Raw genomic sequence first — 17,057 nt, forward strand, 5'->3', positions numbered from 1 at the left:
TTATCTTATAGCATAAGTGGGCTGTCTGCTAAGGTCAGGAAAGTCAGAAACTTTGCAATGATTACCGGTAGTCATCAACCTTCAAGTTGGTATTTTTGTCCCAGCTACACGTAGGTGCTGGCCATAACTTGTGTCTGTGTGTGTGTGTGATTGTGTGCGTGTGTGTGTGTGTGATTGTGTGCGTCTGTGTGTGTGTGTGTGTGTACTGTATGTGTGTGTGTCTGTATGTATGTGTGTGCCTGTGTGTGTGTGTATGCGTGCCTGTATGTGTGACCAATCCCATATATCTATGACATGTACATGTCTGTGTGTGTGTTAGTGTGTGTGTGTGAGTGTATGTCTGTGTCACTGTGTGTGTGTGTGTGTGTGTGTGTGTGCATGTATGTGTGACCATCCATATATCTATGATATATAGACCAAGTGCATGTGTGTGTGTGTGTGCGTGTGCTTGTGTGTTTATGTGTGTTTATGTGTGACCAATCCATATATCTATGACTAAGTACATGTCTGTGTGTGTGTGTGTGTGTGTGTGTGAGTGTATGTCTGTGTCACTGTGTGTGTGTGTGTGTGCATGTATGTGTGACCATCCATATATCTATGATATATAGACCATGTGTGTGTGTGTGTGCGTGTGCTTGTGTGTGTGTGTGTGTGTTTGTGTGTGTTTATGTGTGTTTATGTGTGACCAATCCATATATCTATGATATATAGACCAAGTGCATGTGTGTGGTATCAGGTTGAGATAGCAATGTTGAGTCAGATGTAGCTGGTTAGAGAAACTATGTAAGATGTGGAGGGGGTTCTGGGGCAGCACACAGCTTGTAACGAAGTTCAGCTGGAGTAGGATAAAAAATTCTCAAAAGACATATAATGTTTTACAGCATGAAAAACATGTCTTACAGCATTTTATAGAGCATGAAGGAATGCATACATGTATTACTAGACTTAGTGGATTGATTAACTAGCCATAGAAAAAATTCAAGAAGTTGCACTGTTTTTAAGCTTCAATTTAATGGGATGCAAGTAAATCTAAGCGTTTAGCTGGTTGATACAATGAACCCACAAGTTAAGTAGATAAGATTAGTGTAACTTTTCATCTTCCTTTGCTTCCAAAAAAAGAAGGCAAACCCACCTTGACTATGTACATGTATAGCCAACACAGGTAGTTTGCTTGTCTCTTGTTACAATAAAAATTGAATAATGTTCGTCAACGTCCATTGTCACATGTACAGTACATGTATGTCTCATATTCTTCTATGTAATTGCAATTATTGCTTTAACTTGCAACTAAACTTTGAATATAATTTGTAGGGAAACTTGAAGTCCTATAAAACTTGCATAAGGCGTACTTCTGGGTTGAGGCTAAGGCAGGAAATTTAGTGATGCTGAAAGACAGAGGAGGAACTGATGAATTGTTTGCTGTCTCAGCCCCAGTTGTTGACTCCTCCCACACATCTCAAGTCCTTATCACACTTCCTCCACTTCCTTTGCCATCTCAGCCCATGCTTTTCCTGACTTCATGGTTGCCGTGGCAACACCACATTTGTTATGGTGACCTCTTGTGAGTCACCTTGAGGAGGAGGAGGACATGTAATCTTCTATAACAGTTGTTCAAGCAGATGTTGGGATGGTGTAGAGATAGACTGTCACTCTTCCACTTGCCACATCTGGTTCAAGTTCGTTGGAGCCAGCGGCCTGAGTTTGTGCCCAGGTCTGGACACAGCTGATAAAGAGGCACATCGTCCTATTGTCCTAAGGCACATCACTAATGGATTTTCTCAATAAACTCAAATTCTATCGGATAGGAGTGTAAAGCTGGCAGCCCTGTGTATGAGCTACGGTATGCCTAAACACCTCACCCGACCTCATCCGACCTCACCCGACCTCATCCGAGTCTAAAATGCAGTGTATACGGGGTAGGGACATTATTTGACGTTCTGGATACGTTAAATATGCAATTATGAATGCAAAACAAGCAGCAACCTCTAAGTATTTACCAGTTTTTATAAGTTACTCCGCTCGTTTCCATGATAGAAGATTTCTGGCCGCCATATTGGATCATGCCACTGTTGGGGTCTACATGGGGAAGTTCTTCATACCTTTTTTTATTTATTTTTGTCCGACAGGACGATAAGACGGTGGGTACTAATTACATTTTCATCACAAACCACTAATAGAAACTGTACACAATAACTGTACACAGTATCTGTACACAATAACTGTACACAAAGTGTTTTTCAGCCTCGAATACACGCACGCAGTGTGTATTCATTGAATCATTGCGCCGGCCGTCTTGACCTCCCGTTACCAATAAAAACTGGTAAATACTTCAAGTTTGCTGCTTGTTTTGCATTTATAATTGCATATTTAACGTATCCAGAACGTCAAATAATGTCCCTGCCCCGTATACACTGCATTTTAGACTCGGATGAGGTCGGGTGAGGTCGGATGAGGTCGGGTGAGGTGTTTAGGCATACCCTATGAGCTAGGGAGCTTCTGTTATTAACCCTAAGTGTCAAACCTCTGAACGTAAAAGAACCCAACACACTTATCAAGAAGAGTAGGGGTGACCTGGTGTGATTGTCCAAAAACATGAGCCATAGCATAGCCGTATTGCACTACGACTACCCGTAGCTACTTAAAAAGCATCATGCTTCTCTAGCCTGGAATGCAAACCTATAATAGCTCCTGAGAGACAGTTGAGGATGACTGCTTTACCTTTGCCCATTCAAGCAGATTTTGGGAATTGATGCAGACTCATGATAATTTGTAGTTGTCCTTCTGAATCGTTAGATGAATTGGAAATGGGACAGCCAGAAAATGCAATGATTTTTCCTTAAAACATCTACTCACCAGTGGATATTTTGGATCAAAAGAATAACAGCTGTTTGTTTTCTTGCGAAGTTTTCCATGAATGTCCAGAGGACCTTGACATTGACCACAAGGCCATGACCATGAAAACTTTGAACTTGCCCTAGGTATTCTAATATTTCCTGTAACAGGAAAGAACCTGTTTACACTATATATTCCTTCCTTCAATGTTTATGTGTTTACATCACAAAATGGGATAGTGTTGCATTCTGTGGCATTTATCCTTGGAAACTCAGTAAATGACCTTCATCTGGGGCCTGAGTGACCTTTTTGTTCTCTGAAAGCTTAAGATTGTCCTGTGTATGGTCATGAGTAGAACATTAATATCCAGTATAACATGCCTGGGAGAACTCAATGTTGGACAATGAAATGGGAATTCACTGGCCCTATAGGAATACAAAGTCTACATAGCTGGCATGAACTAACTTTTCATCGGCCCGAAATTTAATTGTGATGTATTGTTCCATGCATTTATACTTGTAACAAGGACATTCTCAGTTTCAGTTAAAGAAAACATTATGTTCTAACTCTACACGACCACAGACTCTGAGTTAGGATTCTTCCAGCACACTTTGTGTGGATGTCAATGTACATAAAGGAAATGGCAAGAAGCATGATCTTACTACATATCTTAAAGTTTTAACTTAAGGGCCATCTGACAAACTTCTAGGGCTGGTCAATCCGGCAAGTCGCTGGGAGCAAAATTTAGTGGACCTGAGCACATGAGGACATGCACTGGCCCGATCATTACTTCACTCGCCCAGGACAATCGGGCCAATGGACTTGTTCAACCTTGGAAACCATGGTTACCAAGATTCTCCTTCCTGTCAGCTTTGTTTGACAAAAACATACAGGATGGAATTAAGTAGGAACAGGTGCAGCTGGAAACTGTGCTTACAACAACCTAATGCAGTTTTTTGCTAATTCTGTGTCAGCACACAGTTAAATACACTAAATGCCTTTTCTTGAGTTTTTTTTCTTCTACAAAGAAAATCTATCTTCCGGCAAGCATAATATTTTGTAAAAAAGAATACAAGAAGTCCCTGTTTTGAGAAAATTCATTTTTTTCTTGCACTAAGAACTTAAGGTGTGGGACCCAGGCAGTGTGTATAGCTTACAGGTCCAAAGTGTTAACGACTTGTTTCCTTAAGTAATCTCTTTGTCAACAACCCCCATGTGCCAGGCAAGGTTATGGGTGTTTATACAAGGTTTTTGTGTAAGAAATTGGAATACTGTTTTTCGCCTAAATATGTGCTACACCATCATAAGATCTTGGGAGAAAAGTTTTGAGAAATCAACAGAAAAATTTTTGTTTTAATTTTAAGATAACCACAAATGCCCCACAAATATAATAGATATCACCCTTGCATGACCCTGACTTTTCCCTCTATTTGAAAACATAACACATCTTGAAAGCATCACTGCAGCTGTATAGTATACCCCATGTTTTCAATGGTAGAATCAACACTTCAAAGGCCAGAGTGCAGGTGCACCTAACCAGGGGGCTAAAGCAGCGCTAATGTGTTGTTGACACTAGTTTGGGGATCAAACATTGAGCCGCTGGACAGGATATTGTTTTGTAATGTGGATAGAATCCTCTCGACCTCCCAGACAACATGCATGACCTTGTGTGGAATATATAGTGGGCTGGTCAGTCTCAAGGCAAGGTGGTAAATCGTTGTTGGCTTAGAAGGATACTAGGTGTGTTATGCCTGCAGTTTTAGTACACCCTGCAAGATGGTGCTGCTTGCCTGTCTGATGTTGCAATCTCCAGACTTGAACATGAAAGCAGTAAGAGCATGATCTCAAAGCAGATTCTGAGAAGAAAAGAAGAAAGAAGGTTTCTGCCCTGTTTTTGCCGAGAGAAACACAGGCAGAAATTGCTGTACCCAATCCTCCCAATATCTGCTTGGAGATTGGTCATGAGGAAAAAATAGATTGTCCAATGGTTGCTCTAGTGTGAATATTGAACTACCGTACCAACTGTTGGGTTTGAACTTTTAAAGCTTTAATGAGGTATACAAATGTAAGTGTAGAAAAATCTTTGGAGAGAAAAATACAAATCGCATTCAAGAAAATACTGCAAAACAAAGAGATTTTAGTTCAGAGTTTTTATTTCATGTGCCTCAATAATCATAATTACATATGTGTGCATTAAGTTACTTTCAGTCAAGTATATAATGCTTAAAGTGATTGAGATTAGAAGAATTATACATGTACATGTAGGTCAGAATACCCGTACATTGTATTCTCCACTTTTGGATATAATGAGCATATCATTACAAATATCATAGGATCTGCACGTCGGTAGGATTCTGGCTGTAGATTAGAGTCATTTAGACATGTGTGTAAAACTGTAAGTTAGGCATTGACCCATATATGTAATCTTATCATACAGCAGTGTACATATATGTCTCCCAGCCTGAATGATGTACATGTATGTCCTGCAGAGGGTTTGGTCAACTTTTTGCTTTCTAAGCCTGTCAAACATCTTCTAGTTTGGAGTTGTTAGAATTGTAAGAATTGGTCGCTGTAATGTTGGGCTTATTCTTTGTTCTCTTATTGCAACAATACAATAAACAGTGGAACGCCAGGCAGGCAAGCTGATGGGCTTATTGTATAATTGTATACAAATTACTATAATTTACAAAGTGTAGGATAATACATGTAGGTCAAAGTCGATTAGGAGTGGTACTCTTCAAGCAAAGGGTATATATGCTGGTGGACAAAAAGAAAAAGTTGAAACGCCTTCCAAAACAAAAACAAACAAAATTAAAAAATCAAAAACCAGCCGGAGCCAAAGCTCTGTGGAGAGTGTGGAAGAGGGAGAAATTAAACTCTGTACTACATGTATCTCGGCACCACCATACGTATACGTTGCAGGGCTCGAAATTCATTTTTGGAAATAGGTGCACTGGTGCACCCAACCCAAAAAATTAGGTGCACAGAAAGAATATTGGGTGCACCACATAAAATAAAGCTGAATGTCTGCAAAACATGATCACAAAGTTTAATGCTTCTGCCTCTCTTGAGAACTTCAATCTGTAATTCTATAGCTTTAAATTTCATTTTTTTAAACATGTAATACAGCACTTCAAATAAAGTACAACAAAAGTGAGATTGCTTCTTCTGATGCTTAGATTTAGAAAATATCCTGTAGACTAGTGTACCATAGTACCTTTACCCTATAGCCTACAACAATATCTACATGTAGGTGCATTGGTGCATCCACAGTCAAAAATTAGGTGCACAGCTCCAATTTTGGGTGCACACAGGTGCACATGCACTCAGTATTTCAAGCCCTGCCTTGTTAGGCTTGATGCCAAGCCAAAGTTTTTACTGCAGTGCAACGATTGATTGGAACAGTGCCATTTCTATTTCTTGTCATTCACATGAATAGCATTTAATACTCTAATCCATTTGACTATCCAATATGATATTACATGTAAGTTTCATGATTTTGCAGCACAAATGACTTATAATATATGGAATTCACAAATTTCTATCAAACTCAAAGTAATGAGATCAAGCACATACACAAAGTGCAAACAGTATGGATGGCCCTACAAGGTACAGTTTAATTAGCACCACTATCAGGCCCCAATATTTACCAGCCTCTGATGTGTGCTGCACATATTTGCTAAGTAACTGAGGGCACATGCTGCCAGTCAGGAGCTATCCTTGTCCAAACACAACTTTCACTCAACTTTCCCTTTTCACTCGTCTCGTCTTCTCAGATCTAGACTGTTCGTGTATACTGAGTCGCCAACCAGCAGCAACTCACACACAGGTCTAGGGAATACTTTCTTCATCAATATCATTTTCTTGACATAAATATTTGAGTGAATGTGGGACGATAAGAATGCCTATTAATGAACAGACTGAGGTACAGTAGTCTCCAAGCAGATGTACGGGTAGCAAGACAGTATCCAAGGGCCAAAACAGTATCCAATTGGCCACCGGTAGCCAGTTGGATACTGTTTCGGCCCGTGGATACTGTTTTGCCACCCGTAGATCTGCATGGAGATTTAAGGACAGCGGGTTGTTTTGGAGGTGGTGAGAAAATGTTATAAGTTCGGCCCAACTTTTTTAAAGGTGGACAATACACTGCAGTTTTTTTTTCAAAATTCTGACATAGCTTCCATTATCTGGTATTGTTAAAAAGATGATCATCATATAGTTGTCTACTTAGCACACTGAAGTAGCCATTTGGCACCCAATTCCATATTTGTTACAGAGTTAGGCAGCAGGGAGAAGGTTAAAGCATCTGAGCTGAACATGGTTTAATGTGATAATCCGTTCAACAGTATAAATCACTGATAATTGCGATGTGCTGAGTGTACAAATCTACATAAAGCGGGTAACAATGTCACTGGAAATTGTGCCAAGCATGCAACTTTGCAAATTTGGACCAGTCCAGTGAAATACCACGCACCGACATGTATTAATACTGTTTTTAAAGCACCAGTTAATGTTTTCCTGTCATTTTGTTCATCAGTCTTTCGGCACAAACCTGTTGTGACTCTTACATTTTCTGTTTCTGGAAAGTTTCATTTTTTCCCCTAGCATAGTCACTCTTTTTTCTATCCACTCCCACTGCTATGCCAAAGTCCCGTCTTGTTCACTGTTTATCATACGTTAGCGTACACCATGTAGCCGCTAAACGTTATCCTGTTGTCATGGAAACTGCGTGCCGCGTGGTGCGTGCCTTCCTTCAGTTGCAGCCACACCTCGTCCCCTCGAATCAGCGTGAGCATCACACTCTGGCTCTGCATGATGTTCCGCTCGTCGCTCTCCGCGTACAGCGTGATCTGTTTCTGCCCGCTCTTCATGAGCGAGATCTCCACGTACTTGTGGTCGTACGTCTGTATGTTGAAGGAGAAGAAGTAGATCCCGGGAATTTGGCAGCGGAATTTTCCCGAACTCCCGTCGAAGTCGCCTCCGTCGTTTACAAAGACTTTGTCGAACTGGACCGGACTGGTTTCTATGGCCCCCATGAGAGATGATTGGCGTGCGACGGAGAAGGCGGAGCGGAGGACGGGGTTGGTTTGGACGTAACCGTTGGGCGCGTATCTGTTGTCCATCATGCCGCCGCCGCAGCACCCCGGGCAGCCCAGCTGCTGCGTGGTTGGCTGGGCGAAGATGTGGGAGTCGGCAACGTTGAGCGCCACCAGGAGAAGAAACGTGCGCATCCTCCTGCCTGGGGGGTCCTGGGGATAGGAGGGACAATGTTATAATTATGGGCTGTACATTGTATTTGTATGCGTACATATTGTATATACTATAGGGGGAATGACTTTTTTGTTGGAAATATGAGCTTTAATATCTTTTCTTGGAAAATGCATCATGGCAGAGTAACTGCAGGTCTTTCAAAAACCGGTTGTCCGTAAATTTTTTTTGCTATCCCTGACATACATTCAAGAGTGAAACATACTGTAATACCATCACTGTACGTTTAAACCTTTCTACATATTGATCCACATACAACTCGTTTTGCCTTTGCATGAAACTACTGTCTTGAAGAGCAATGTCATCACACACACACAAAAATATATCAAAATGAGAGAATTTCCCTCTCTTTCACTGCTAAATATCATTGGAAATAATTATTGAGCTTGGCAGCAAATCTATGTACTTAATGAATCTCAATACCTACATTTCGTCCATTGGACTAAGTATTGTGTACACGATTTAGAAGTAAATTGATAGCATATCAGGCCATCTCCAGTATGACTAATGTTTTTAAGTGACAGGTTTTTAGACAGACAGTAGGTGCCAGATATGGGTGGCAGATTTGGGCTGACGTTTTCATTGAGAGGGTCAGATTCTGTCTGTGACCCACACATAACCCTGTAGAAGTGCTGTCCCGTGTCTGTGTCAATCAGAGGCTAGTGCTGGCAGACTGCATGGTATTTTACATGTCACTGAGTACTACTAGCTTCCATTGCAGACTCTTAATTAGAAAAGGATGTAATATTTAAAGAAAACGGTGACTTGAAAAATAAAACAACATAACTGGAGGGAGTCTGCAATGAAGGCTACAGTAGTACAGAATTGGTGCAGATATTCAGAAAACACACAATATTCTAAAGTATGCAGATAAAAGGTGGCTATCTTTCTTATTAAGGCTTCTATTTGAAAGTTAACTGTTATGTATGTGTCAATGAAACAAAGTATGATTGTGAAAATTTTTTTCCTTAAATACAGTGTAGATGCCCTCCTGAAAGGCAACTTAATTTGATATTTAGCTAATACATTTACTGTATACCATTTTACACACTTAAAAACTGGGACTGTCTCCAGAACTCGTTCCTCCATTTCAAGACAGAAATTTGCTAATGTTGGGACGGATAAAATTTCATCCCTTCCTTCCAAAAGATTTGAACTTCATGATATGGAGTTGATGAAAATGTATTTTTGTAAGCTAAAAATTACTAAAAATGACAGATATAGCAAATAAACAACATTGGCTATGAGTGGTACAAAACAAATCTGCAGACAGCCCTCAGCTTCAAACCTTCGCTAACTTTACTATGATCTTTACTAAGTTTTTGTGGTGCCACTTTCAACAACAAAATAGATATCTGGACAGTAATTATCTTTCAACTTAGATAACTTAGGATAACACCAAGATTACTGAAGGAATTGGACTTAAGTGTGTCTGGCCACAGGCTTAACTCAAGTTACTAATATGCAGCCGTCTTTAACTCGGAGACCAGATATCCATCGTCAAGTCGGAAGCAGTGATGACAATCCAGAGGCGTCAGCCCGAAGCATAAGATGAAGATTAGATGTAGTAGCATTCTGGTTATTCTACTTTGGTTACTATGTTCCATTAATTTGAAACTAGACACCGCAGAGATGCAGTTAGTAACTCTGATATTTTGGCTCTATCTATTCAGAGTTTTGGTATAAAACCTGGTTCTTCAAGTTCTTTCCTTAGTCACTGACGAAAGATAGCGGATGCTGTCTGAAATGTCTGATTGTTTCAAAATCTTATCCAGTTGCTTGATTGACTATATGTGGCGTATTTGATTAATAGTTTACTCCAAAAACTATTACTTCAGAAAACAGGATCTTTAGTTACAATCAAGTTCACCTTTTACAGACGTCATTGGCGTAAGCCAAGAAGGCAAAGATAAGATTGCAGTCTTACGTCCATCCGGTCTGGAACCAGTTTCATCGCCGCGAGAATCACCAGAATGTTCATCGTTGACAGGAGTGTTGCTAAAAATTCAGCTCTCCAAGTGATGTCCACCCAAAGCCGTGGCTGCCCAGTGCACTACTGTCCTTTGGCCTGGCCTCCGGACCCCGTCTGGAGGTGGGTAAACGAGGGCGTGTGGCCGGCTGTCCTTTTTAGGATTCGCACGAAACCGCCAACCCTCCAACGGTCAATATTGTGGCAGAAAAAGGAAACATTGTGCTTTACGGAGCCATCGACGAGCCGTGGTGAACAAACGTCGTTGTTGTCCCTGGGGAAACATCGGCTTTGAAACCAGACGCGACGTCGGAAAGTTTGGGCACTCCTCACGGAAATTAAGGACATATCTGATTGGCCCGCTAACGAGTGCTAATAATCCATGGCAAACAAATGTAACAACTTTGTCAAGATGTCTGGGCTTTCAAGTGAGTAATGAGATGTGGGGAAACGTCTGTCAGAGGCCGGTCGGTGTCAGAATTAAAATTCTACGCACACGTCCGAGTCATGGGATATGTGTGAGAGACATGCACAGGCATGACTGCTTCATTAGAGGACATCACAAGTGCTTTCTTAATTTCCTGACTGTTAGGATGTTTCAATTTGCACTTCTTATTACTATATTCTGTGCGCTCACTTTCCAACCCCAAGGAAAGAGTTTTGACACTTTTCGTGAAACTGAATGGAATGAAAAAATGTATATGTAGGTGGTTAGTTGTTGTTGTTGATTAGATAAACATAAGTCAGCAGAAGAGTCAAGTGCCAAAGACAGTATTAAGAGCAGAATTTAACCTGTCAAACAAATCCACTGTCCATGCATAAAACAAACAAAAAACTTGCAATAAGAAGATTTGGTAGCACAGACTGAAGAAAGATGAGTGTCTGTTAGCATAGTCTATTAAAGCACCTACTTGCACAGCTCTTAAAGTCAGTTATTATAAATTAAAGTCTTAGACAAACATTTATCTCCAATTTGAAGATGTAATAATTATAGATCATACGTCCATTGATAGCACCTGCTAAAAAGGAATGTCGGTAGCTTCAGCCCTTTACCTGATTGGCCCATGGCTATCAGACTAACTCGGCCCAACACCCTGGTCAACTTGGCCCAAACCCTGTCCAAGTTGACCTGTTTGGCCAAGTTGAGCAGCTAGGGTGTCAGGCCGAGTTGACCAGGCTGGGTTGGTAAAGTACTGAATCGTCCTGATCCCCTAAAAGAACACAAGCACATTCAAAAACCTGTATAGGTGCCTGAAGTGACAATCTTCTCACCAGCCTCTGCTACGTTTATGTTTGTGAACTTGAGTGGTCGGTACAGTCCCGATGTGTCAAAGTGTACCACTTGAACCTGAGGGACCCCCACACCATCCTAACTATGCTGGGATTCCCTCCACTGCACACTGATAACATGCCAGACAATGTTGGACGTGTGTCCTTCAGACAACACTGGTGCTATTATAAGCAGCGCTTCAGTAGGCACCAGTCTGGGAGACTTGTCATGTTGTGGTTTTCAGTAGTCCGAGGCTTCTCGGTACTTAAAAGTAACTTTTATTGTGTCATTGGCAGTCGCTGGACAATTATCTTCTATTTTACTGCAAAGAGACACTATCAAATAGTTCTGAATTACTAATGAACTAACTTTTTACCTTATTTATGGAAGCTTTCTTCTGAATACGTACCACAATCATGAAATATTGAAATTAATCTGAAATATGTGGATTTGTGCGGCCTGATTATATTAAAATTGCAAAGAAGCCTAGCTCTCCTGTAGATTTTTTAACATGTACTTATTATCAAAGGTTTTTTACACCTCACATATTTCCATATTAACTGTGTAATTATATATTTTTCGTTGTCGTTCCGTTTCTTTTGGTTGAACTTTTTTTCTATGAATTGTCTTTAACTTAGTTTCCATTTTTGTGTTCACATGAACTTTCTTGTGATTTCTTTATACATGTAGTTTGTTCTTGAAAAGGAGTTTCGTTTTAGCTTTACCACTAACAAAGGGAAGTCATACCAATAGCTGCTTTCGGTAAGAATTACCTCACCATGAAAGCATTTCCTGACCCAGTTTCTTATCCATGAGTCTCCAATATGATGCTATAGGTTTCCAATCCACATGTAATACAAGCTAGTCTTTCACATTGGCATACCTGTGGTTTCCACTGTGCACAAATCCAGATGTTCCAAGTTCTAAATACGTTCAGAACATCCGCTCCAACTCTTCATATAGGATATATATGGTCTCCCGTCCCCCTTTAACATAGCAACGGCATGAAGCAATTGCAAGTGCGTGTGTTTGGTGGTTTAGTGCACACTTATTATTATTACGACTATTATGGTTTTTGAGAAGAGTCATGTCTACATAACATACTAGTGGCTCTAACGACATTCTTAGAATGTCTCAGTGTCCCTTGTATGCTTCAATAGTAGCTTCAAGTTGATATACATGTAAAGTCTTAGACATTGTTATATTTTGCTGTTATGATATCATTTCAAAACTCTATGAGTAATACCATAATTGTACAAAAAGCATTATTTTCATTATGCTATAATATACATTTTTGGCAAATTCAGTTGTAACACAATGTCATGCGACCTACCTTTCCCATTGGACGAGGTAGATTCCGAGAGGTTCCGAGGTTTTGCAGCGAACTTGCGGCACCGGATATCCCGCCGGTACTGCCGCATGCCTGTGGGTACGGCGGGCAAAACCGGCTGGTTCTATATCGGTCAAGATGACCTCGTTGCCCTTGCAATCTCAAGTAATTATTCAAATTCAGTAAATACATGACAAGTTTTAAAACACTGTTTCATGAATCTAAGTTTATAGAGTACACTGAATCTAAGTTTAGAATCATCTTGACAGTACAGGATTGAAGACGAATACTATTTTCTATGTAGCCTTGGCAAAGTGAGAGGTGAAGTATTTTGGTATTACAGATGTTTTATTGATTGTCAGAACCTCGAGCTAGAATATATCCCCTGGCCTGAAATGGTACGGGCTGGCGGTCACCTTTGATCATTCATGTTCGGAACGTGCCATGTGTCGTCTGCGGGGGTGAGGAATGTGTCGTGTTGTGTCGTTAGCCGTGGCGCAACCACGGTTCGTGATAAGCGAGGCATGCGAAACAATGGAGGGAATGCGCTCAGAATAGGATATAATACATTATCCATATGCCGTCACGTGTCCTTTACTTGTTACGACCAGTTCTTTACAGTTTCTATCTGCGATTTCTGTGTTAACTAGAACGTTTTCTTTGGTGACAAGCCATTATCTATCGCTCAGGTAGAGAGGCTACACCAGACGAGTACAAAAGGGTCAAGAGGCTATAGTACTATTATTAGAACGCTGCAGATATATTAAGGTCCTCTGATATAGACAAGGCATGCGTGACATTTGGGCAGGCGGCAAGCTGCCTTCATAGTCTGGCTATTTCCAGTTCCTCCGCTGTATAATTGCCTACTTCTGTGCCCGGTTAATTCTCATGGGCATCGTGAGGTAGAGATATGGCAAGCTTAATGATAAACAATAATAAGGGTCACATGCTAGCGTAGTCTTGAAAATGAAACAGATCCCATAATGCTCTGGTCTGCGAAGACACGTGGTGAGCCATGATTGGCTGCTTGTGATCATGACCTTTAAGAAAACAAATCATATGACGTTGCTGTGACTAGATCTCCTATTGGAGCTTGAATTAAATATGTTTTAGTCACTTTTAATTAATTTTCATGGCCTTGTTTGAGTGTCATCCTAGTTTATACTTGTCTAGTTAGTTTACCGTAGGTCCCATATAAATCTCCGTCTAGTACATCAGGAGCCCCTGTAAACTAACTTTTTAGTATGAGTCTATGACACTCAGGCTAGGCTTTGTTGGAAAGATATAATCTATTTGAACTTTTTTGTAGGATACCGACATGTATAGCAACCACAGTACAACCTTGCTTCCCATTTTAATATTTCTTATCATAATATTAATTAACTTTACACTGAGTCTCGTCTATTTTACAAATGTATAGGTATTGCATTCAAAAAGAACTTGATCAAACAAGTTGGGTATGTTACTAAGTAGTTACATTGTCCATGTACATCAGAATCATTCTGTACCCCGGGCTTAACATTATTTTTTTTTGGTGCAGTGTAGTACTGGTTATACATGTATGTGTTTGTGATATCTTTGGATCTGATTATCATAATTATGATAGTTGATAATAATAACTTTACTGTATGTTTTATATGTTTCCATGCAGGAGTGGGATGGAATGGTGAGGATAGCTTTCCTCAGGAAGAACAAGACCCTGGGAGCAGCCTTCAAGTTAGTACCTCACTTCTGTCATCTTTTCTTATAAAGTTTACAAGGACTGGCCTAGTCTGGGTGCCATTGTCTGTAGTTTACCATTAGCTCATTCTTTTTGCTAGCAAGCACTAGCAAGCAAAAAGAATTGAGCCAGCAGTAAACTACAGAGGATGCAGCTAAAGACCTTAAGCATTATGCCAATTAAAAATTAATAATCTATAAGGCATTTGTCTTTGCCCAGCTCTCACCTCAACTTTATGAGTGCAAATCTGACAGACACATTTGAACTGACACATAGCCTTAGCCATATTTTTCCTTGTAAATTAAAGTAGTACTTTTTTGGAACTAACCTTCAGCCTGCTATAATATAAGGTACATATAGCTGTCTGGTACCAAATTCATATTGGTTATGGGGTAAGGCAGTAATGTCTGACACTTTGGCCCATTCGTAATAACAAACTTGGCCCAATCGGCCAATCAGACCACATCGGCCTAACACCCTTTATGTCATGCCTGGGCCTGATACGGGTGTTCCGGACCGTGTGATAACTATCCGGATCACATAGGGTTCGGGAGTGTTATCACACAGGCTTCCAAAGAATATCTCGAATGCATTTCGAGCGCACCGGTTGCGCTGCCGTCGGAAATTCGAATACCGTATTCGGAGATTAGAATCAATGTTGTTGCAGTTTTGTGTTCGAGGACACAAAACTCCCTCAACTTCTGGCGCATTCCGCATCGAAATGTGTGTTTTCTCGGGTGGGTATGACCAAGGTATGACATAATTAAATTATAAATAAAATACAACACGTTGTATTCCGCATCACCCTCAGGCCCAGCCCTCCCGCGGGTCGGGCTGGGACCTCGGGTGATACGGAATACCCCGTGTTGTATTCTATATATACAGCAGGTCAACTCAGCTGAATAACCTACATGTAACCCTGGCCGAGTTGACCATGCCATTGGCCAGAGTTGACCAGGGTGTTGAGCCAGTTGACCACTAACCCTGGGTGTTGGGCCAGTTGATTGGGTCGAGTTGGTAATTATAAGGGGCCAAATCATCCTGATCCTGTAAGGCAGCTGGGAGAAGGCTCTTTTCAAGAACTTAGAAGTCCTTGTGAAACTTGTACAATTGTCTTGAAACTGTGTACTATGCATGACAAGGTGTTCTTTTGTTACATCTGCAGGAACTCCAAAGTGTTGAGTTTGTTGGAGAAGAACTACAGAATACACTGTTCTTTCAACAACATTGTAAGTATGACAGATAAGCTTTGTATGTGCAAATAGAATAGACTGATGCCATAACCCAACCCACATCTGTCAACATAAAACCCCCAAAATACAAAAAATTGACAGACATGTAGCCACTTTCTCATTGGTCAAACCCCTAATTGCCATTCTCTCATTGGTTGAACTTCTAATTGTGATGGACAGTAATGATTGGTCTAATATTTTGGAATATTCACAAGGGACACAGGTGTACATGTACCATATTGCTTATTTTCTAATTGAAAATTAAAATTCTTAAAAGGAATTTTTGCCCCCGGATCTGACTATTCTCTCAGGAGGTTAAACAAACTATTGAAATTTGATTACGTTAAAACTAATGTATGACCTTAATGCGGTGTCAAAATATGTTCCATAATATATTATACATAGTATTTTAGAATGAAGACATTTTTGTGTTTTTCAGCCCATCCCAGAAGACTTTGAGATGAAACAGAAGGTCACAGACATCCTGGAGACAAACAGCCTGGACAAGAAGAGGGCGCGGTCCATGGACATCGACGACTTCTTAGGGTCAGTCACAAACTTTCTTTGGGGGGTTTCAGAATTTCCAGCTGATATGGATTTTACTCAGTTTTGTCCTCATTTAATTCCTAAAAGCTGTAAGTTATGTTGCAGAAGTTGTAGACACTTGTATTCAAGTAATAGTGTTATGAACTAAATGTACTGTAATTATAGTTGATATAAATGAAACATTTATCTGACTTTCTTGGTAAAGAAAGGAGAACAGCAACATTGTACTGCGAGCCTACTAAGTACATGCATACTGTACACAGAACGTTTATGACAGAGGTAGCTTTACGTACATCTTAAAGCATGATATCCCAGGGAAAAACTAGAAACACTTATATTGGCCTCATTTTTATCATATTTTATTATATTAACCTATACAAGTGACCACCTCTACATAATTAAGGACCACCTGGCCACTGTGACCACTTTTTGGTGGTCCCTAATACAATTTTTCCCTTTGACACAAGCATTAAGAATCCTGTCTATTAAGACCACCTGTCCACAAAGACCAGATTTTATTACTCCCCTGGGTGGTCTTCTTCGGTAGTTTTGACTGTATTTCTATTATTCTTTATTCTGTCCATGGCTGCTACAGCCATGAACTTTCCTTCAATTTGAATGATAGAAACAAGGAGACAAAAGATTAATAGTGAGTTGTGTTTCTTATGTTATTGCAGAGTTCTTCATGCCTTCAACTCCAGCGGAATCCACTTCAACTGATGACATCCAATCTACAAGGACACTTCCAAGAAGAAAACATTGTGACACAAATTTAGGTGTCAATATTTTTATTTTTTTCAATAGATTTTTGGGAAGAACTGAATGTACATTGACAGTCAATGACATTGTAGTTCTGGATATTGACAAAATAAACAAAAGAAGTAGAATAT

At 40.2% G+C, this 17,057-nt stretch overlaps 2 protein-coding genes across 3 annotated transcripts in view; one reads left to right on the top strand and one right to left on the bottom strand.

The window, feature by feature from the left end:
• Positions 1 to 17,054, top strand: part of LOC136444492 (probable dimethyladenosine transferase) — a 78,956-nt gene extending 61,902 nt beyond the window's left edge. Inside the window, exons 9-12 of the mRNA XM_066442058.1 lie at positions 14,321 to 14,385; positions 15,555 to 15,618; positions 16,061 to 16,167; positions 16,845 to 17,054. Coding sequence (XP_066298155.1) covers positions 14,321 to 14,385; positions 15,555 to 15,618; positions 16,061 to 16,167; positions 16,845 to 16,887 — 279 coding nt within the window. The 3' untranslated portion in view covers positions 16,888 to 17,054. The remainder of the gene's footprint in view (positions 1 to 14,320; positions 14,386 to 15,554; positions 15,619 to 16,060; positions 16,168 to 16,844) is intronic.
• LOC136445261 (complement C1q tumor necrosis factor-related protein 4-like) lies at positions 6,426 to 12,767 on the bottom strand. Of its 2 annotated transcripts, none has more exons than XM_066443166.1 (2): positions 12,673 to 12,767; positions 6,426 to 8,081 (listed from the first exon to the last, which is right to left on the bottom strand). In XM_066443166.1, exons 1-2 carry the CDS (start codon positions 12,679 to 12,681, stop codon positions 7,503 to 7,505), a joined length of 588 nt encoding a protein of 195 aa, XP_066299263.1. In that variant the 5' UTR covers positions 12,682 to 12,767; the 3' UTR covers positions 6,426 to 7,502. The 2 variants fall into 2 exon arrangements, with proteins under 2 accessions (XP_066299263.1, XP_066299262.1); XM_066443165.1 differs by lacking the exon at positions 12,673 to 12,767 and adding an exon at positions 10,028 to 10,619.
• Positions 17,055 to 17,057: the final 3 nt, after the last annotated feature.

This window comes from Branchiostoma lanceolatum, chromosome 11, assembly GCF_035083965.1.
Source record: "Branchiostoma lanceolatum isolate klBraLanc5 chromosome 11, klBraLanc5.hap2, whole genome shotgun sequence".
Taxonomy (NCBI): Eukaryota; Metazoa; Chordata; class Leptocardii; order Amphioxiformes; family Branchiostomatidae; genus Branchiostoma; species Branchiostoma lanceolatum.

What these genes read in the sequence shown, in the direction of transcription:
- LOC136445261 (XM_066443165.1), bottom strand. Translation starts at nt 10,081, where the DNA reads ATGAACATTCTGGTGATTCTCGCGGCGATGAAACTGGTTCCAGACCGG. An exon ending in TGGTTCCAGACCGGATGGAC is followed by an intron (nt 8,082 to 10,027) that starts GTAAGACTGCAA and finishes TCCTATCCCCAG; the next exon opens with GACCCCCCAGGCAGGAGGAT.